Raw genomic sequence first — 22,987 nt, forward strand, 5'->3', positions numbered from 1 at the left:
ATTTTTTAAGTCAGTTTCCCACTTAAAGCATACCCATTGTCTTTCTGGAAACAAATTCTTTATTTTGTGCTTTGAATATTGCTTGTGTTGTTTTAAACTGAATCAAATCTGTTCATTTTAGAGCTTGTATTTCTAAGAAAAGTCAGTTTGTTTAATCTCTATATCCTGCATTATGTATCTAATATTCCTTTTCTGCACTGCATTTATTGGAAGTATTGAATTATTTATTTGGGTAATAAGTAATCCACCAGTAACCCTCTTACCTATTTTATTTCTAATTATTAAATCTTACAGATCTTAGTCTCTTATCACCACCTTAACACCCCTTGATTCCTAATGTCACATATTCAGATGGAAAGGAAGGGGTAAACTGTGACATAAGTTGGTAAAGTGGTAAAATCTCCTGTACCATGTTGTCTGCTCTCTATCTTCTCAATAGACTGGATCAGTTTGTGCCAAAATAGTCCATGTTGCCGTCAGTGGTGTCTTTCCTCATTGTGGCAGATTTTCACATAATGTTGGACACGCTGTCAGCAGTAAGGAACTCTAACTAGGTTGGGGCACCAACCACAGGGTCAGCAGCCGGCTGCCTGTCGACTGAGTTTCATGCTAAAGGCTTTAAGGAGGAAATCCAATGGAAAGTTGAAATGCCTTCAAACCTGCATTATAGTGTGTCAGCTTATATCTGAGGATTCTGTTGAAGGCTGATGTTATCTACCACAACAAATAAAAACTATTGTTTAAAGGATGTAAAACTGCTCTGACTTTAAGTTTGGTTATACAGTATTTATCCTTAGTGACTATTTATTTTTCCATTTTTCTCTACATTATAGTGTTTGTTTGGGATTAAGTTAAAAAAAAAAAAAACTTTAAACTCCCAACTCCAATTCAAGTGTAACAGTATCTTTTATTTTAATAAAGGTCCTCAGGTGCAGATGTATGCACAACAAGGCTACCTGAAGTAATGAAAAATAACTTGTGAAATATAAAAATAACTAACATGTCAAAGCTGAAGGACTTGTTGCTGTGTTTGAGGTGGGATCAGTGGGTTCCTCCTAACTACTGAAAACAATAGTTTCATCATTACTCACCATAGTACCTAACAGGCCACACCACCTCAGTCAAACATGGCTGTATTAATGCAAACTAATTACTTTCTTTGATTTACAAAATATAAAAGTTATGGTTTATATGATTACTGTGAATAGCTGCCCTGATCTTTTACTTGACTTTTTAGCCTTCACAACTACCTCTGTGATACCAAACATGTTTGTTCCAGGGTGTTTTGATAAGAACAGGAGTCTACTGATGCCTGAGCGCAGAAATCGCTGATGCTGCTCGTTACTATTTGCCTTTTAAGTCATCTAAGTCATTATAAGTCATCTGTCTCATGTCTACCACAAGCAAATTTCAACCAATTAGATCAGCAGTGGGTCCTGTATTGTCAGTAACTGCTAGCGTGAGAAGATTAGAGATGATAGATGCTGTTTTGTCCACAAACGAAAGCAACACTGTGATGTTACTAAATCAGAAAATCTTTCTGCTTCACAAAGTATGTTTGATTAGATTTAGATACCAAAGTGTATTTTTTAATGATTTATACCAAACCAAAGGTATGCTATTTCTTAAATTATAAGGCCAAACTACAGGACCTCCATAAGATGTTTTGCTTCACAAAGTTCACAGATTGAGTTCATATCGTCTTATAGATATTAAGTTATTTTAATTGACAAATCTTTTCCACACATATCCATCATCTGGTAAAAAGGCTGGAATTGGAGCTTGGTTTTTATTGCAGGATTAAATCCTGTCTTTTCTATAAATCCAAAATGAAACTGGTTGCTACCGCCTTTATGTCGGTTTGTACATGTGTGCCTCATCTCAGAGTTTTAATTTTCCTTCATGTGTTCATTTTTTTCTGTTGTTAAAGGGGTTGGGCGTTATATAAGCTTTTTCTTCTGCCTGTACCCCTTTGGTTTATTTTGTTTATCTAGTTTATTTATTTATTTAACTTTTTATCAGTTATGTTTTGTATTTGCCTCTATACCAGGAACCAATTAATAAACAAATAAAGAACTAAATACAAAAAGAGTCTCTGTGGTCTGGATACTCTATATTTAGGGGCTCCGAGGTGTATGACTAATTTTACATCCCACACCCATCAATGTGTATAACGAAGACATGTTGGATGGTCCTCTTTGTCAATACAGAGGCTAAAATATTGGCATGTTCTTGTTTACAAAGCCGTTCTTGGTCTACTTCCTTCCTACCTCTTCACCTTCCTGGGTCTTATAGTGTTTGTTCATAGGATTTTTTTTTATTACTATTATTATTATTTTCAGTCCCAAGGGTATGAACTGAAATGGGAAAAAAGGTTTTATGTTTGCAGCTCCCTTCGCCTGAAATGAACTGCAAAAACAATCAAAACTTCATGACATCATCCCATTGAATTCTTTTAAGAAAATGATGGGTGACTTGGAAGCAAATACGTCTGTAGATATTCTGCTTGATTTTGTTTTTTTTTATTGTGATACAGCAGTTTGTATGTGTGTTGATTGTTCATTGGTACATTTTTAGCTGTGGTGCTGGTGTTGAAATTTTTAATCTCAACAAGGCTTATCCTGGTTAAATTAAATAAAAGAAGTAATATAATACACTACATTATTAAACAATTAAATATTAATGATGCACCCTCACAATTTTAACCAATTAAAAAAAAGATAAGGGTGCATGACGGTGGGGCACTCCCTTTAAATCATACCAATCATAAAACATGTTCAGTTTTCTTCCTTTACCTCTCTGTCAGCATTTGGACTAATTAAATTTAAAATAATCCCCAACAAAATGTAGAATTTATTCCTGCTCGACTAAAAGTTGAAGCTGACACCTTTCCCAGCAAATCACTGAAAAACATGCAGAGATCTTCATGAATCTTCACAAGCTGAGCTTGTGGCTGACAGCCATGGTCAGAGTCTGCATCAAAATATACGGTTTATAAAACAATCTTCTGACAGCAATTTAAATCTATACCAGTGTCAAACAACAAAATTATATCTTACCCACAACCTGTCAGACACAGGACATCTAACATGATAGTGACTTAATTTGACAGAATCTGCATTTCCACATTTCTACTATTTTATTTACTTTATTTCTTACAGTGGTGCATCAGTACTGAACTGCTGTTCTGTAATATGCAGATATCATATTGGCTCATAGACAGACTGTATGCAATGTGCTGCTTTCGTTTTCCAACTGAGTCATGACTCAAACTTAATAATACAGAGCTCAAATGATTTCTCATACTTTGCCTGAGCACAACTTAGTTTGACCTTTTAAATACTTGAAGCTTAAGAAAAATCCTTTAAGCTTCATATTCTGATTACAAAGACTTAATTAGTTTTCAATAATAAATACAATACAAGGTTGTTAATAAACACTGAAAAAGAATTAAGAGAAATATCACAATCAGTACAAACTTTTGTTAATATTCAGGTTTACAAGCTCTGGTTATAAACATACCTGAAGGGATCTGGAGGGTCCAAACCCTGTTGGACTCAGGTTAGACTTGTCAGGTTGATCTGACATTTTTTTGGCATTACTTTGAAACATCATCAATGCCTCCACTCAGTGGACTTCAACTTTAAGTTAGTTGTATTTTCCCTTGTTTTCCTTTTAATTATTGGGATCCACCACACTGCTTGGTCTGCAGGTTTGCTGCTCTGGTGACTCCCCTCCCATTAGGGATGTTGGGGGGTGATATTGCTTCCTCATCGCAGCATTAGGCCTGATAGTGGGCATTGGGGTTTGTCTGTGGGGTATGCGATTAGTCGTTAGGTTGGCTTTACCTGTGTGAGTGTGTGAGAGATAATGGTTGGATGTGTGTTTTTGTTTTTAATTTGGTTGAGTTACATATTTGGGTATGTAAAGGCTTATCTTTAAGTATGTTTTATAGTTGATATTTATGTTGTTGTTGTGTAAATCACTGTGTGCTGCTCTTATGTACGGAAAGTGCTATATAAATACAATTTTGATTGATTTGATTTTGAACATCATTTTGTCATCAAGTGGCAAAATTGTTAGAAGCTTTGCTACTAAAAACTGTCAAAAATATTTATGTCATTCATATAATTAAAGTTTTACTGAGCTCAGTTTGTCTTAGAAACTGATGTGATTGTCTCATACAAAAGCAGCAAAACGTGGACGCCAGAGACAATCATTCTGAGTTACATTTAGCTTTTGTGTCTGCTGGTTCCCAGTTACTTTCCCTGTATTATGCATTTGCGGTTTTCTGACACACCGCTGTATAGAAGACCACGGGCTGTTTGGTCCACTGTCGTACCAGCACGCTCTCGCAAACAAATTCAATTTGTGTAACCTTGCTGAGGGGTAGGAACTGCAGAGTCCAGACTGGCTGGTGAGAGTGACGTCCCTTATGTTTGAAGCCCAGTGGAAACACAGTTATTATGGCCAGAAAGAGTGAACTCACCGCCTACAGTGGCAACCAGCTTGTTTTGTTGTATGGATGATGAAGTTGATGTATGAGCCGCTTGCATGCGCAGAACAGCCACAGTCCTTCTGCCAAGTGATGAATAGCATCAATACTGTGGGCTATTGGAAAAGACTGGAGCTCACAAGATCTCATCTGAACTCCTCCTTTCCATTTTCCATTTTTGGCAGATTTCAAATAAATTGTATTGTTTTTCTTTTTCTTTTGTCCTTGCCGTTCCTTCACTCCTCTCTTGTTCCTCCATCTATAGACTCTCTTTTTGTGTAACTTTTAATGAGGTAAAAGGTATGCAAGACTGCACAAGAAACACTTGACAAAGCACTTTTGAAAGATTAAGGCTGACTAACAGCGGCGTGGTGTTTCGCTGCCTTTGTCTCTTCTCCTTTTTCTTTCTCTGCATCTGTCCAGTCGAGCAAGAGCCTGCGGAATTGAGCATTGCAATAGAGGCAAGATTAGAATCGGATGTGAATTGGGCCGGAGATTGGTTTGTAGACTGAAAATGCCTGAAAATGGAAGCAGAGAGAAGACTGAGGGGACAGATGAACAATGAGAGAAGGTCACAGTTAATGAGTTGGTGTGAGAGGATGGTGGTGCCACTTGTGGGTTGGAGGATGAAATTGATTGAGTAGCAGGATTCGCTCTCATATTTGCATGGAAAGGAACTTCATTATGGCTCTAGATTCTTTTCTTACCACATCACCAATGTAGTTGTATAATGGCATCCAGAGGCTGCTTTCAAAGCCAACTGTTTTAGGTTTTTTTATTCAAACACTCCTGGTGTTACGCTGCTTTCATCCAACATTTCATGTCATTAGTCACCTCTACATGAATTTAATGAGAAATGACCTGTTAGGGGAGCCAAAACAGGTTTTGAGACTGAAGGAGCACATTAATCCCTCCTAATGACTTGTGATAATCATCTGAGGCTAAAACCTGTGGACTATTCATGGGTGTCATTGGCAGCTTAACTATGAAACTCATTGATGGATGATCATCTGATATCTGAGGTTTTATTTTTATCTTTTTTTTTTCCTCTGCATAATCATCAAAACGCATAAACTGTTCCAGTGTTTGTGTTGATTTCACTCTATTTTCCAGTATTTGGTATCAAATTATTTCCAAGCAGAGGGCCTGATCGATGGTTTGTTGCAGTGGGTGTCAGAGAGACGCTTTCCATAAAACTTTCATGTGTTCTGCTTTCCTCTTTGCCTCAGCAGGAGTTGGTGTTTGGGTCGTAGTTCCCATTGATTTCTTGCATTTATTTTCAACTATTCTTTCCTCTTTTTCTTTTCTCACAGTGGCAAACATTTTGTGGCGAGAAGAAGGTATGTCTGCACTCCTCCTGCTCCACTCTAGTGTTCATTAACCCGAGTTAATTGAATTTCTGTAATAGAGTAACTGAACTGTGATGAGAAGGATTAAATGATTTGGTACTTTAATGGTAGCTAACAGCATTGCTGGCCTATTTCTGATCTACATGTTTACACCGTGCATTCTCATGGGATTTTTCAGCTAACATGGCTGTTGTTGTGCTTCTGCAGGTCTTGGCATTGGGAACATGTTTTACGTGTTTTATGAGGACGGGATTAAAGTCATTCAACCAGTGGCGTGTGAGATACAGCGACATATTAAGCCCAGTGAGAAGCTGCTGGCTCTGCAGGTGAGTGGTCAGGCAATAAAAGCAGATATTTGTTATTTTTAATCATCTTTGAGAATTAAGACCTATGAACACATCTTTTTTTTTAAAATATGGTTTTCTGAAGCTATGAAAAATCACTGAGAGACATTGTTATGAGTATTTAGCCTTTAATATAAAGGAATCAAGTTATAGATCATAGAAAACACAACACTAATCATATATTGATTTAAGTAGATTAACTTAAAAATCGTTTTTAATAATACACTTTTTTTTTTTTTTTTTTTTTTGAGTGACAAAACATGTTCTTCTCCAAAAGTTCAAAAACTGATTGAAGGGTGTTGACAGGGTGGTATGATGTAAGAACAAAGGCATAAAAGGAATGTTGAGAGCCTGTGGCAGGGACAATTAAAAAGCTATATCTATTTAGACAGACTAAACCACTTTGACTAAAGATTTTTAAGTAAATGCCTGTAGGCTAAAAAGATTTGTATGTTTTTTTTTTTCATCCATCAGCTACAGATATTAGCTGTAAAAACTCTTAAAGCATTAGCTCAGATACTCACATACTGCTCAGTAAGTACAGCCTTAGAGTTTGCTGGTGCATTAGTGCAGATGTGATGAGAACATAGATCTACTGTATATTTCCTCAAGATAAATAGTCGTGTTATTGTCTTGCTTTCAGTGACACGTCCAGAAGGAAATATTGTGCTGCCTTCTTTCACTCCTACTTTTTGAATTAATGGACCGGAAGCAATGCGGCTCCGGCAGTGCAAATAATTTAGGAAGTTTTTTAGTGATAAAACCAGCAAAAGAAAGATGATACCAAATTTTTGTAGCAGATACTACAGTAAATGATGCATCTTATCTATCTATATCTATTAATGGTTACACACTATCCTGCTCATAATTGCTTTCTAATATGAACAACGCCCAGTGGTCACAGGAGCCACTGTACAGTGTTGAATAAGCTGGTTTAATTTAATCCAGTGACAGGCTACATCACTAACAAGCTAATCAGAGCAAGTTTAACCTTTTAGTGGACTATTTGCACCCATCCTCACTCCTAAATCACAGTTTATCACCGGAGCTCTCCAGCAGAAAAACATTCGGAGCCACAGACTGATAGATACCTGTTAGATTTACATGTGTTCTTGAATAGACGTTTTCCTCTGAGCTGCCTTTCATCCAGGAGTCCTGTCTGATTGGATGGCTGTTATACATAAAGCAGAGCCATGAATGCACAACAATCAGCCAAGCGAGTCCTCTGAGAGGTGTGTTTGTATTAGGATATCAATCATTGCTATGCCAGCTCCGGCGGCATCTCGGTGGATTACACTGTGAAGACGAGGCTGTTCACAACGTAGCGCTGAAGTTTTCTCCATCAAAGAAGAGCATTGATTTGTTTATGGTAATCACATCGCCTATCTATTATCCTATTCCTCCATATAGGGTGCTCAGATGTGATGCACACCATAGTGGAAAACACCTAGGATGTTCACTTGTTGTAAAGTCACTTCAGGATATATGTGGGCTCCTTCAGCAAGAATCTGAGGGGTCGTATGGTTTTCTATTTTGAGACTTTCATAGCATAAACATACTTGAAGAGAGTGTAATGTTTATGCACATCAATAAATTTTGCTTTGAGAACTTTTCAGTGATAACTTGTTTTTTTTGTTTTTTTTTTTTCTTTAGAAGGATTTTCTGAGTCCTGAGCTTTCAAACAGGACATAATTTACTGTGGATTGTGATGAGCAGTATGTTGGTTGACTTCATACTTTTTAAAGTCGCTCATTAAACGTCATCAACCAGTCTTCAAATATAATCTCACATGGAATTCTGTATGTTGTACAGATACATCACTGTATTGTTGATTGCATGCATGCAGAGCTGCATAATGTTATATGCAGGGTTTTAGAGAATCTGGGAAAAGATATGCTGTTTAGTGTAAGTAGAGTGAAGCCATTTCCATACTAAAGGTATATCACTCTTTAGAAGCTGTCAGTTACTACTTTAACCGCATACATTAAACACACCCACACATACTGGCACTTGCAACACGCAGACACTGGGAGGATTACAGCGCCTCCATTCACACCCTCAGCTGGGCATCAGATGTTCGATTTCTCACCTCTTAAAGGCGCAAAAAGTAAGATATTTACAGTGCACCGGACCAAATGACAACAGTGTAGGTCTGCATGCATGACACAGCGTTCAATACCAATGACTCAACGATTACTTCAGCTAGTGCAAAGATTTGACTTTTAAAACATACTTCAGCCTGCTTTGGATGAAAAACGCTGACAGATGGTGCGACACCTGGACACAGTGGGACATTATAGTTAGAAGAATTGGAACTCCTGTTATAAGGCTAAAGAAATCAAAGCTCTGAATGTTTTAATGTCTTGCATCTTAAAATGGCCTTTAGCTGGATGTTGTTGTCTAACATCCACTCAAATTAGCCTTCTATATAAGAGGAAAACAGTCCACAGGGTATCGTGAGTGGAGGCAGGTTGTGACATTAGATGGCATTAGCCTTTCCCATGCTCACCATCATCCTTGATGTAAAGTTTAGGGAAAGTCATATATTACAATGTGAACTTTAACTGAGCAAAGCTGGACCATAGCACCTGTCGGGAACTGGCTCTGTGGTTGTAAATATGAGAGTATAGAATTCATCCCACAATGTTGGAGCCTTTTATTCAAACTTTCTTGGCTGGCATTGTCATAATTCGTCCCACTTGGTTTGGATTATACAACTGGGCACAGCCTCGAGTTTTAGAGATCTGGAGAAGGTGCGAAGGGGAGGAAATCTCCAGAGACAGCAAGCTGGGAAGATTCCTGTTGGCCAGGAAGGCTGGAGCTGCCAGCACCGTGGGCCGAGCAGCCGCAGATCGTCTGCAGGCTTTGTTTTATGGATTATGTGTGGACAAATGGGAGTGATTACAGAGATTTTGCAGGATCCTGCAAAGCTCATTTATCTAAGTTGCCAAGATAAGACTATTCAAGTCAGCACCAGTGATAAAACTGAAGTAGTAAACAACAGAAAACAGATGAGATGAAACTGTTTTCTAATGAGATTCCCCTCTAATAAATTAATAACTCACAGTTACCGTGTGCTTTTGTTTTTACAGGAGGAGGTGTGCCCCACCTCACCAGGAGAAACTGTTCAAAGATGTGTGTGGTCATCAGCGGTCAACATCAAGGACAAGTTTATTTATGTGACACAGCCGACCTTGGATCGAGTGCTCATAGTAGACGTCCAGTCTCAAAAGGCTGTCCAGGTAATTTTCAGGCTAAATTAGAAAAAAAAACAGGCTAATGTCAGTTATCGCATCATTACTGAAAGGTGTAACAGTTTTATACAAAGAAAGAAAAATATAAATAATCCTGTTTGTTTCTTTGTAAAATATTAAAAGTACTTTCTTAGAAAATCTGCCTCCATCAGGCTGTTTTCTCTGATTGATTTTCTGATTGATGGATTTTTATCACAAAATCTCCCCTCTTATCTCTTAACTAAGAATCCAGTTAAATACCTCATCCATGATTAAGGAACACATGCAATAGAACATTTTTAACTTCATGTCCCAACTTTAAATCAGTCTCACTTAATTTTATCTAGACTTTTTGAAAACATTGCCTATTAGATTTACTTGAACTTTAAATTGAGTATTTAAAGTCCAAGTAGGATTGAGAGGGAAACATTTTTACCCAAAGTGACTTACACGTGAGAAACACATGGTATGCTACAGTTAATTTGCCATGATGAGTGTTGGAGAGAAGCCGTACAACACATTGGGCAGACCGAATGTTAATAAAACTAAATAATTTACTGAAGTTTGCTCACCCAGCTAATCCATGAGAGCTGATCATAGACTCAATTTAACTGGATGAGATAAAGAGAAACCTGGGTTTTCTTACCTGAAAGCTTCATACGACATCAACTCAGCTGCTTTCTCAGGTTCGAGATCAACTATCTCACTTCTTGTTGGCTGCTAAGCCCTGCCCTGACAAAGTCCAGCAGCCAAGACCTGCACTTAACACTTACATTGATGTGGTGACCAAGTAACCCCAATATCCACCTCTTCATGGATTCTGTTGCCCAGCAACCATTCACAGACATTGTAACATGGCTACTTCTTCAGTTTTCCTCACTGATACTGTCCAAAGCAGTCACCCCATCTCCAACAGTTTAAAACACAGTTTTTTTTTTCCCCCCCAGCAGGGAGGTTATTTTTACAAGGCTGGTTTAGGAAAAGGTACAGTTTCTTGATGTCAACATTCAGCACGGTGCTAAAGAGCAGCATTGAGCTAAATCATCAGTATCGGTGGGCTTTTGTGTGTATCATGATAATATGGGGCAGCTCAGATCCCTGCAGATGTTCCTGACACTGTGTTGGCTGTTTACAGCTCACAAGCCTCTCAGGGACCTGCCAGTAAGCAGGCTGGCGTCCCAGAGTCTGTCACAAGCTCATTATTCAGTTGCCTGGAGGTTTAGCTCTGTTGCGTTGTATTATCAGTTGTTAATTAACCACCTGAACCTGTCACTCATCTCCAGCAGTAAGAAAGATTTAAGTTGTGTTTTTTCACTGAGCAGTTAATGTGATTTATGAGTGCGAGGTAATAACAAGCTAGTTGCATTCTGAAATTTGTCACAATTACTTTTTTTGTGAGCAGTTTTTAATAAGCTGGTCGCATTTCGCAATTAAGTTGTCACTACATGCACACAGATTGCTGTGGGAAGGAGCTGCGATACTCTTTGTGTTTCATCTCAGAGATCTGCAGTTTGTGCTTCAGTTACAGGAAGCATATTGGCTGAGAATCCAGATAATCTTCTTCAACTAGAAAGAAGCTGTTAGACAAGACAAAAAAAAAAAGAAAAAAGAATTTGAACACCTGTTTTCTCTGATGACTACATGCTCTGAGATTACTTAGGATTCATCAGATATTCTCATCTTATCTGCAATAAGTCTCTTAAGATCACTTACCTTCAGAGTGATGCATTATATTTTCACTCAAGGTAAACAATACTATTAGGACTGTTAGGGCATCATAGATACACATATACCGTAGAAAACGAGCTGCCATCAAAGTGGGTGGAGGGAATGCAGGACTGCAGTGATTCTCTTGAAAAAGATGATTGCTTCATCTTACCGCTCTGCTCTTCTCCCCCGTTCCCTTTAAGCTGCTTGTATTTCTGCACTCAGGTGAACATAATGCATGAGCAGCGCTTCTCTGTCACATGTGACTCATCTATTGTTCTGACATGGAATAATGTCACTGTGTCCAATAACAGATAAAGGCTGAAAGCAATTATTTCAGTGTGGTAAAGCAATTGTGTCTGTCAACACTTGATTTGAAATGCAGCTCAACATTAAACACACCTGCTCCCACTGACCCCCTCCTGGCATGAGGGTGCAGGGAGTCTTTTTAAAGCAGTGTCACTGCACATCAAAAGAGTTTCCTTCAAAAGCAAAATGCAGAATACTTTCAATTGTTATTCTGCTGCCATTAAACTTGACTAGTTTGGTTCTGTGTCTTCTTCCAGACTGTCAGCACTGACCCTTATCCTGTGAAGCTCCACTATGATAAATCTCACGACCAGGTGTGGCTGCTCAGCTGGGGAGACGTGGAGAAGAACTTTCCAACTCTCCAGGTAACTCAGCAATTCAGATTTTTCTTTTGAATTCAGTCTTCCTCCACAGAGTTTTGTCTTTGTAGAAATACACAGAATAAGTACACAATGCACAGTCAAGGCAGGGTCAAGACTGTTCATGCATCTTTTTAAATGTCTAGTTAAAATAGCTTTTACAAAAAAAATTACATTTAGTTTTACCAACAGGACACTCAAAGAATTTAATTCATGACCTAGAATGAGAAAATGTTTCTATATAACAAGTCTAAGCTAAAGACAGACTCATACTAGTTGTCATTTCAGATTAATGTCCAATTAGTCAACTAAGTACTTTATCCATCAGCTCCTTTCATTTAGATAAATCTTGTTACTCATTCTAATAAACACCCAGTGTGAAAACCTTTCCATATTGGCTCTAACATACACATATATAAAGTTTTAAGGTGACAGAAATCACCCTCAGTGACTTCTAAAGCTGTTTTTTCATATCAGCTTTTGTTGAAGAATTGTAAATTGATACCCTATTAAATGTGATTTTTTTCCACCGAGTCACACTGTCAGATGACAGGGGATCATTAATCACTCAGCCTCGGTGGGATTTTCAGTTGCTGATTTTGTTTGTCTTGCTTCCCCTGATTAACAGTCAGTTCCAGCCCACTGCCAGTGGTGGAGCAGTCGGACAGGTTCTGATGTCACTTCAGCATTCAAGAAACATCTGTATTAGCTGATAGACGTTGCTATTTCCCTATTCCCTATTTCCCCAATTTCCCCAATTTCCCCAACTTGGGATGAATAAAGTACTTCTATCTATCTATCTATCTATCTATCTATCTATCTATCTATCTATCTATCTATCTATCTATCTATCTATCTATCTATCTATCTATCTATCTATCTATCTATCTATCTATCTATCTATCTATCTATCTATCTATCTATCTATCTATCTATCTAAATAATGTCCAACATGTGATGTCTACAGGTCTGGGTTCGCTTTCAATGATAAAACATTTTGATGTTTTATATAAGGCTGATCAGAGGTGTTTAGTGGCTTTACTGGGAAATGCTGCTCGTTGTTTTCATAATGCAGAGTTCATTCTGTGGCAGTTTGTGTATTGTGTTCTAATCACCACACACAGCCAGATGTCTGCATGCTTTCATGCAGACACAAGTATTATTTAAACACCCAGGACAGCACCAGGATCACCTCCCACTGAGAAGCTCAAGTATGGCAGCAGAAAGAGGAGGAGCAGACATTTTCAGTAAAATGAAAATAACATGTCAGTTCTACCAGTTTCATTCCATTTTGGTTGTAGTGAGCGACCAGCAACCTGCAGCACCGAGTCTGCTCATCAAGGTCATGCTAAACGCCCATCTGCTTATGTGTTTCTGTTCTCCAGGTGATCAATCAGGCTAGTGGAAGAGTCTCCCATCACACGGTTCACACACAACCAATCGGCAGGCGCTTCGACAGGGTGGACGACTTCTTCATCCCCGCCTCCAGCCTCATCATCAACCACATCAGGTACATTAAGCAACACCTCTGGACAGAGTTGATGTGCAAATCAGATTTACCACAGCAGGGTTTTTCTTAAATGAACTTAAAAAATTCTCTATTCAAAAATGATTTGGGTGGAAATTTGTCTACAGTTTGAGTTTTCAGAGAAAAAAACAAGCCAAGTATTTATCTTTACTCAGATGAGTAAAGACCACCAAAAAGTTTTTAAGCTACTTTGGTCAAAATTATATTTCCTCAAAAGACTTTTTTCAATTACAGCAAAGTAAGCAGGGTGAAAGTGAGAATGAACTAAATTTCCCCCTCAGTAGGCAAAAATTGGAAATATCAGTGTGCTGTGTAAATGTCGTATTTCTTCAACTTAATAGAGAAAAGAGACTAATTGAGACAGAAGATTTGAGGGAACTTATGATGTGACAGGGCTCAATAGGAAACCTCAAACTCATCTTACAAGCACATGTTTATAGTTTTATCATTAATGTTGAGCCAAAACCTTCTCAGTTTTCTGTATGGAGAATTATCTGTATTAGAATAAAAAACACACTACAAAATTATTTTTTGTTAACTGACGTTCAGTTGGGCTGCAGTACATCCTGCTTCTGTCAATGTCTGCACAAACTAATTGAAATTTGTCTGTGATTAACTGGTTTTATTGGATATAAGTGAGATGCCACAGATCTGTCTGTTGAAGCTGCATGTCAGAGGGAAAACCTGAGTTTAGAAGTACTTCAGCCTCATTCGTTTTTTCTAAAAACACATCTTTGAAAGCCCAGACTGCCTAACATCTGCGGTCTGGTCTTTTTGGTCTCTATGAAATTACCTGGAAGTATTTATGTTCCAGACACAATACAAGTTGTTGGAAATCCCTAAATTGCAAGGAAAGGAGCTTCAGTGACTCTTTTATTTCCCAGGAAAGGTTGGACCATTTCTTTTGAAAGACAAGAGATAAACTCGTCCCATAATTTCGTACTGCTGCAGTGCTTAGAGCAATTTAATTTGTGTTAATAAATATGAGAACAGGAGTGTGAGCAGCCTATGGCAACATTTTTTTTTTTTTTACCTTTATGCTTTTCTAAAGAACTTTTTAAGTGTTGGTTCAGTCAGACATTGTATAGATTAACACACTGTCCTTGCAAATTTCTCCTATCATCTTTCCTTTAACCCACGTTGTTCTTTAAAAAGACCAAACAGAAGAAGAGCTGGAGGCAATGCCTTGTAACTGTTTGACCCTTACCCCTGAAATTATGCTGTAGGTTGACACATGGACCCTGCAGAGCATCTCTAGAGGTTTGACAAGTTTGTAGGATCTTTTCGAACAAAACTTGAAGCTGTTGCTGCTAAAAATGCTTTAATCAAATACTTAAAAAGGGTCTGAGTGCTGATTTAAATGTAATATTTCAGTATCACTTTCCTGAAGTTCCAACATGCTTTGATGTGGCATTTAGTTGATGTTAGTTGTCAAATTTAGGATGAAAATGACAAAGATCCACAGCTAAAGCACAGCTAATGCATATGTTTTCTAGTTTGTTTGAGCACTGTCGGCTACATTTTCTCTGACAATATTAAAATCTTATCAAAGTATTCTACTCCACTAACACCACCCACACTTACTGGTGTGTGGAATCATTTTTCTTTTTTGCCCCAGATGAAACAAACATTAAGTAAATAACAGAGGCAGAGCAGCTGGCACTTCACCTTATCTTTATGGTTTTAGTAGATTGCCAATGAAAGCACTGACATACTTAATGCAGCATGCATCAAAACACTGCTGCAGCTTTCACATCAAGAGGCTTAACGTGGATACCGAGAAGCTGGTCCCAGATGCCTTGCTGATGTCGTGGAGAGGCCAGTGAGTGAACAGGAGCTCTGCAGGACTTCAGGGTGTTAATGGTCTCCTGTAGAGGAGTAAGCACTCCACTTTGTGTAAGTGTTTGTGGGTGGGGCTAATGGCACCGCTGTAATTAGATCCACTGAGACCTGCAGGGAAGACTGCAGCAAAGTGGAACAATGTTTTGTTTTAAGATTTGTCTTTCATTGATTGTGCTCAACGTTTATATAATGAAGGAAAAAGATTAGACTAATTTGAGTATTTATGCTTCTGAATTTTTGTTGATTTGAATTATTTTCTAACCTAAAATACTGATCAGTATATAATACTGTAAAATCCAACACAAAATACTCAAAAAAGGAAAATAGTTTAATTGAAAGTTTGCTTTCTCTGAAGTGGGGGTGTAGCCATCTTAATCTCATGTATTGGTAAAGGGTAATGAACTTTTGCCTTGTGCCTTTTTTCATATTTTGTACCCACACAGCTATTTATCCACTAGCAGGATTGCAGCATTGATTAGTCGATTTAGCAACATGAGCAGCCAACATATATTCTGCAACTTGCGGGGATTGTTAAATGACTGGGGATTCCCCCAGCTGAAACTATTAAGTGAACAGGAACTTCTGGGGGCTGTCATTCATTAAAAGCATTGATTTGCATTCAGGCAGCTCTGCTTCTCAGCAAAAAGAAGCTGTTATTTCTTATTTATACCAACATCTACAGTATCCTGCAGCCCAGGCTGTTCACACCTCTTTCACAAATTTCTAATCATTGGGAAGAATGCCTTTTGGCAACAAGTCCACAGAGATGCTGATCTAAGGTTTGTGCAGGATAATTGCTGTTACATATATATATGACACTGTGCAACATGCATTGTTATACTCTCAGGGTCTTTAACTGCACCACAAAGCAAACTGCGATAGGGTTTAAGTGTAAAAGATTCACACTTGTTCACTTAAAATATTGATATGAAGATGAGGTAACATGAGAAGTAGCCTAATTTTTAACTTAACCCAGTTTGTTCAGAGGTTAGCTGAATTTATAAGTCATCGATCATTGGTACAAATGGTTAACAGCAGCTGTCAGTTTGGCAGAGCGCGATCTGAATCTGCCAATAAAGCAAACCAGCTGTGCTCAACGTCAAAGCGAGGCCAAACAATGTCTCCTTATTAATTTATCACACGTGAAAAAAGTCTTGTTGTGGGAAATGATTCTTTCATTGCAGAATAAATGCACCTTTGACCTTTTGCTTGCAGGCATGTTACCAATATATCACAGCATGTATATTAGCCATTGATCTGTCATACAAGCCACAATATTGAATAGAATCCACAGCAAAGCAATTTCAGCACTGTTGACAGGCAGAGCGGTAATGACAGGCAGTAAACCATCAGCTCTGCCTGCCAGGAGGAAAAATGCTTCTTCACTTTTAAACTACAGCATACATTTTTAAATGGTTTTCCTCTGAGTTCTCACATTCTTCTCTTGAGGCTTATTTTAAACACAAGAGGGCCATGGTGGGATCAAGTGCCAGCTGTCTCACAATAAATTTAATATAAACAAGGGTGGCTTTCCAAGTTACATGAAATCAGCTGGTTTGACAAAGCTACAACATACGTAATTAAATTACAAATATGGATGGACCTTTATTCATGGGCTCAATATAAAGTCATGAAGATTTTGTGAAATGGAGGTTTGCAAATGATTTTAGTCTGTATTTGTATTCAAGTTTTGTCATCCTGCAAAAGAACATCTGCCAAAAAGAAAATAAGGTTATGTGTTTAGAGAAGGATTTGCATGGTTGTAAAAGATTTGTATTTGTAACAGAAGTGCTTTTGCAAACATCTTATCATGGATGCAGTGCAAAAAACTATTTTTTGAGTGCAAGACTGAAGTTGCAGATGCAGAATTTTGGTGTCTTTACATTTCTATCTGATTGAAAAATGACAAATCAATCCATCCAATCAGAAAGCAGACATCTTCCTTTACTTCCAAAGGGGAGTAGATATATTTTAAAGACGGGTGCTGGCACGACCAAAGTGGTTTCGGAAACGTCACTAGACTACCTTTGCGGCTAAATTAATGTGGTTAAGTCTGTAACATAATCAACAAAACAATGTCACTCATTCCAAGTCTGGAGCTGCAAAGTGAAAGTGATAAACTGATATTACTCAGTCTGAGACTCCAGCAGCAGGAGCTGATGATTCTCTGCAAAGTGAAAGAGTCTTCAGCTCTCAGTCTTCTTCACCTCCACAAGGCCGGCATTGGCATTCGCTCACCTCGTTGTCTTCCGGCTAGCCTCCATGCACCGCACTTCTTTTTTTAGTGCTTGGTTTTGGGGGTAGCCACTGCTGCATTTGGAGGCTCACCATGGTTCTCCTTAGCTCCCCCACAAACAAACACTGGCTGTTGCCCCCCCCGAGTATACAGGTGGCGGGACACCACTGGCAGCGGCCACCCTGGAATCAAAACGTCGTTGAAATATTATAATAACAGCAGCGGACGGAGGCAAGCTGGAGGAAAACGAGTCGAGCATCTGCCAACCCTGTCTACTCCCCTTTAAGATCCGGCAGTGGTGTTAGGAGGAGAGGAAGCCATCTGCTCTCTGATTGGACAGGTAGATTTGTCACCATCCAATCAGATAGACATATCAACAGCAGGGTGTTTGCAAAAAAAAAACTTTTCAATCTTTTAGATGTTTTTTTAAAACCATGGAAATCTTTTTTTTTTTTTTTCACATTTGCTCGCTTCAATTTTCCAGGCAGTTTTTTTTTTTTTTTTTTTACAGGATGACAAGCTTAATTTACTGATACAATCTCTGAAATTATTTGCAGACATAAATTTAAAGCAGGAAAATCTTTGTAATGAGCCCATTCTTTTGCTTTCGAACAGCAAATAAACTGTTTGTTTAAAGCAGACCAAACTGTACCAGTGTGAATGCGCCTTTAGGCTCAGTCCCATTTCCCTGCTGGAGACAAGCGCAAGCATCCTTGTATAAATAAGTCAACTGGTCATTGTTTTATCATTTTTCACTTCTTAGACATTATAATGAAAACAAGACAAAATAACAGAAACCTCAAATACAGTGATACATGAAGGACAGTGAAAGTGAGCCACCAGTTTTTGGAAAAATCTGGACAAAATGTTCTTTTTTGTCTGACTGAGCAGTTTCAAAATGAAAAAAAAAAAAACTATTGATAAGTTTCTTACACATATATCAGGAAATCCATTCAATGCCCAACAGCTGGAGTGTTTAATAGGACAAGAAATTGGTTTAGGCCAATTAATTCAAGGATAAAAGCTGACTCAGCACAGCAGCTGCCCAACCAACTGCATGTTAAAATTAGTTCAATATTATTTTGATTAATTTGTGCACAAATAATGGCACAAAAAAATCTTGTTTACCTTTGTGACCTGGTGAAGCCTTCTGTTAGGACCCAGCAGACAGAACAATCTCAGGATCAATGGTTCCCATCACAATAGTGATAATGTGCTCAGTGGCTTTCAGACAGACATTTTCTGTTCACAGGTACAGACAGCTGGGTGTTCAAATGGCATAAAAGATGATGAATGACGATAAGACTGAAGTGGCTGTCAGCATCGATCAGCTGGTATTCACATTTAATTGGGGCCTGTCAGCTGCTTGCATATTCCCTTGTTCAGCTGTTACAGCAAAATGTGCCATTAAGTGACTTTTTTTGTAATGAGGAGCATTTTCAATGATCCTTGTCCACATATAACACTACAGTAATTCTATTAGAGGAAAATGTGTAGATGGTGCCAATATGGGGATTGTCAGGGGCCAGAATTTCTGTTAGAGTTTAAATGGACCTTAAAGCACCATATAATTTTTATATCTCAACATTTATTTAAAATGATGCTTGTCCAACAATCTTTATAATTACCCAGTAAAAATCTATTTTAATGTATTATTTTAAGAAAACAAAAAAATTATGTGCTTGCTTGATATCATGTTTCATACAAGATGTGATGCTTATTAGCAACATGGCTTACCACCACTCTGGTGATATTAGCTTGCTTCAAAACAGTCCACAGATTTTTCTTTTTTTTTTTTTTCTCAAAAGATTGCATAAGATTAAATTCTCTAGAGAAACCTGAATATTAAGAATTTCTTTCTCTTGTAAATAAAACGTTGGCCTGTGAGTGGCTCTCTATGTAAGCTGGGTTATGCAGAATTATTCGGATTAATCCTTGATTAAACATGAAATAGTGGCCCAAACTGTTGTCATTGAGCCACTTGTCAACAGATGAACTGAGTTACGTTAGGAAAGTATAAACATGTTATTATTGCCTTTAGTTTTTGTATAAGGTCATCAAGCATCTATTGATTAACATCATCATTCCTAAAACAAGTCACTCATTTGAGTTTTCAAGAACAAATTTGGATTATATTCTCTTTTTCTATTTAAATTCCTCACAGATTTGGTCTCATCCTTCATCGAAACGAGCCTGTCCTTCATAAGATCAACCTGGAGACGACTTCTTATGTTAAAAACATCAGTTTGTGGGAGTATAACTGCATTCCCAAGTCTGTAGCCTACACCCATCTGGGTGGCTACTACTTTGTTAATTGCAGGCCCGACTCCACTGGTGCCACGCAGCCCCAGCTCATCTTAGACAGCGTAACGGACAGCGTGATTGGCCAAAACCGTGATGTCACTGGCACTCCCTACGTGTCTCCAGATGGACACTACTTGGTCACAGTGGATGATAGTGATGGCCTGATGAGGATCCAAGTGATCTCTGAGCGGGGTAAGATCCAGGAGCCCTTCGACATTCACACCAACTTGCACCTTTCTGATCTGGCCTTCCAGCGCTCCTTCACAGAGGTCCACCAGTACAACGTGTTCGGCAGCTCCGGCCGTCAAACGGACGCTCTGTTTGTGGAACTGAGCACCGGCAAAGTCAAGATGATCAAGAGCTTGAAAGAGGCCACCAAGTCGTTTGACTGGCCGTGGAGCAGCAAGAACAGAGTCATGGTGAGCAGTGGACTCTTCGGACAGTACCTGATGACACCGTCCAGAGAGTCCCTCTTTATCCTGGATGGACGGCTCGACAAGCTCAACTGTGAGATCACTGATGTCCTCAAAGGCAACGTGGTGGTGTGGGTTGGGGATTCTTAGGTCATGGCATTTAGACCCAGTAGGCTTCGTTGTCCGTCAAAGGGTACTGTTGCACTGACTTCTGTTGCAGATTATTTGATTTATTGAGTGCAATTGTGAAAACCACAGATTCAGAAACCAAATTAATTTGTTAGTCCACTGGATGAGCCACTGCCATCCAATAAAAACATACAAAAAACAAACTGTGAGGGCATAATTGATTACACTGTCTTAAAACTGCTTTTTTCCTTAAATCTGAATTACACTTGGTGGTTTGCCTCCACGTCAGCAGTGTTGCTTGTTAGTAACATTTTTCAGGTAAAGTGGTTTGAATCTATAAATGTGTGTTTAATTTTTTGGTTGCATTTAGTGTGTGAGAATGCTGTAGATGAGACAAAACTAAAGCAAATCGACAAAAACACAAATATATAATTTACTGTATATATACTGTATACATCTAGATTGACTCCTACAATTTAAATTCATCCTCAACTTTTTCCTGTGCCTTCAAGGAAAATCCCCCTCCATCCGAGGAATTAGAGTAATTATTCCCAGTGTGGCTACAGGCTACACCTTTCTTTGACCCCTTCATTCATGCTGAGTGTGGTTCATCACAAATCTGCCGCTCTCATCTATTCGTCCATCCATCCCAGCCAACTCAGTCTAATTAAAACGGGCCCTTGCTGTGATCCCATCCTGTTTGAAGTGGAGACTGAGAGGTTCATTATGGTTGTGTGCTCTGTAACCTTTAATCCCAAATTATAACCTGATTTAGAAGGTTTTTAAGGCTATAGTTTACTCTTCTTTTTCTTCTTTATAGTCCCAAAGCAGAGAATTGAAAGTCAGAGGTGGTTTTAGTGAACTGTACCAGCTTTATACACATAACGTATTTCAAAAAGTTCCTTAGTTAAGAGTCAGTAGAGCACTTGTGTGTAAAGAAAATCCTGTCTTGACTAATATCTCTGGACCAAAAGAAGGATGTTATGAGTTCAGTTTGGTGTAGTAAATATGCTTTGTGTGCTGGCAGCGTGTTTTAAATGTAAAGGTGAGTTAGCACACTGGGGAGTACTGTACTTGTGGTGTTTTGTTAAGAGGATGATCTGAGGATAAGCTTTGAATGTGAGAAGCATCTTCTAAATGCTCCTGCTGTAGATTCGTAGTTGGCAAGACACAAAAACTGTTTCCTGCTGGACACATTTCTATGCATTTTTCACCCTCACACGGACCGAATCACGACGGGCAACTGTATCTCAAATCTAGTATGAACTTTTAATGTGTAAAAATAATATGAAGTCACTCCATCTTTCCTGATAAACTTTCCTCATATATAGTTTTTTTTATTTACTCTAGTGTTGTTTTCCTTCATTTAAACCCTACTGTACTGATGACGATCTCTGTCCTGTACATAGCTGCTGAATGTGAGTCCATTTCTTTCTCATCCATGTACAGATTCATGCACTCATTTTCCAAATGAATTCATTGCACACTTTTTAAGAATAAAACATGCAGCAGTCATATTTATTCTGCACCTGAGGACATTGTGACACAGCTTTCACCTCCATGTAGCCATGTCTTGTATGTTTCCTCATGTGATTGTTTATATAGAAATAACACGCTTGCCATTTTACCCAATAATAAAAACTAAAATAACAACAAAGTGTAGTGTCTTTTCTTAAGTCTGCTCCTTAGTTGCTGGTGAGCAATAAAAACATATCCTTTAGCGGCTGAGTTCCTGATTATTATTCTGTAGGAGATGCAACAAAAACGAGGTCAGGACTCTTTGTCCTTTCGGGTATATTTATCCTGCACTTAAGGATGTATTTTAACTTGTGGGATGGTTATTAGAAGTGACAAAGAATAAAATATACAGTCGTAAAGCTCAGTGACAGGATGGCAAGCAGACTGAATTCATGTCTAAGTGCAGACGTATCATGTAGCATCTAGTTTTATAAGCCAGTTTAATTTTCTTTGCATGCTATCTGAAAATGTCAAACGGATTTCACTCAACTTGTGACTCAGAGGGGTTTAATAAATGCAAGGCTTTGTAATAAAAATAAGAATCACTATGTTTCAGGAAAGAAAATTTGAGAAATGATCAAGACTAAACCAAAATATGATCAGTAGTGAATTAGCATAAGTATCATCTTCATCTATAAAAATGTTAGCATTCAAATTAAAGTGAACTTCTTTCACTTTTGCTTTTCAAAAAAAATCTTCAATATAAATATTGAATGTCCATCTTTAAAGAATCAGCCTGAATGAAACATCTTAGCATCGTACATGCAAGTTATTTGCCACAGAAGTCCAGAAATCCCATGTAAAGGTGACTTGGCAGGTTCTACTCACCAGGGGAAAACTTCACAACCCCATGTCAACTGTTTGGGTTTATTGTGTTTTATTCAATGTTACAGAGTTTGGGTCCAAGTGAAAACTTATGCACAAATCAGCTAAATTCCCCCCAAAATTCAGTTTTGCAAGATAGATCATACCCACCACTCATCTGCTGTGAACTTCTCCTTTTTTTATCATGCTTCCCAACACACCCAACACAATATTGGAAAAACATCCTACATGCACTAGTTCTTCACCATGTAGTACAACTTTGTGTAGATCATAAATTCCTGAATGTTATCGGCCACTGCAGAAATAAATTCTTCCACATTTGGATTAAGGCTCATTAATATTTGTCGATTTAAAGCATCTCACCATAAGCATACTTATAATGCAATAATTCACTAA

At 38.2% G+C, this 22,987-nt stretch overlaps 1 protein-coding gene across 2 annotated transcripts in view; it reads left to right on the plus strand.

Moving 5' to 3' along the window:
• Positions 1 to 21,891, plus strand: part of fstl5 (follistatin-like 5) — a 198,387-nt gene extending 176,496 nt beyond the window's left edge. For both annotated transcript variants that reach the window (XM_041990335.1, XM_041990334.1), the window contains 6 exons: positions 5,809 to 5,835; positions 6,052 to 6,170; positions 9,281 to 9,430; positions 11,695 to 11,802; positions 13,182 to 13,306; positions 19,567 to 21,891. In XM_041990335.1, the coding sequence (XP_041846269.1) occupies positions 5,809 to 5,835; positions 6,052 to 6,170; positions 9,281 to 9,430; positions 11,695 to 11,802; positions 13,182 to 13,306; positions 19,567 to 20,269 (1,232 nt within the window). In that variant the 3' untranslated portion in view covers positions 20,270 to 21,891. The remainder of the gene's footprint in view (positions 1 to 5,808; positions 5,836 to 6,051; positions 6,171 to 9,280; positions 9,431 to 11,694; positions 11,803 to 13,181; positions 13,307 to 19,566) is intronic.
• Positions 21,892 to 22,987: the final 1,096 nt, after the last annotated feature.

This window comes from Melanotaenia boesemani, chromosome 7, assembly GCF_017639745.1.
Source record: "Melanotaenia boesemani isolate fMelBoe1 chromosome 7, fMelBoe1.pri, whole genome shotgun sequence".
Classification (NCBI taxonomy): Eukaryota; Metazoa; Chordata; class Actinopteri; order Atheriniformes; family Melanotaeniidae; genus Melanotaenia; species Melanotaenia boesemani.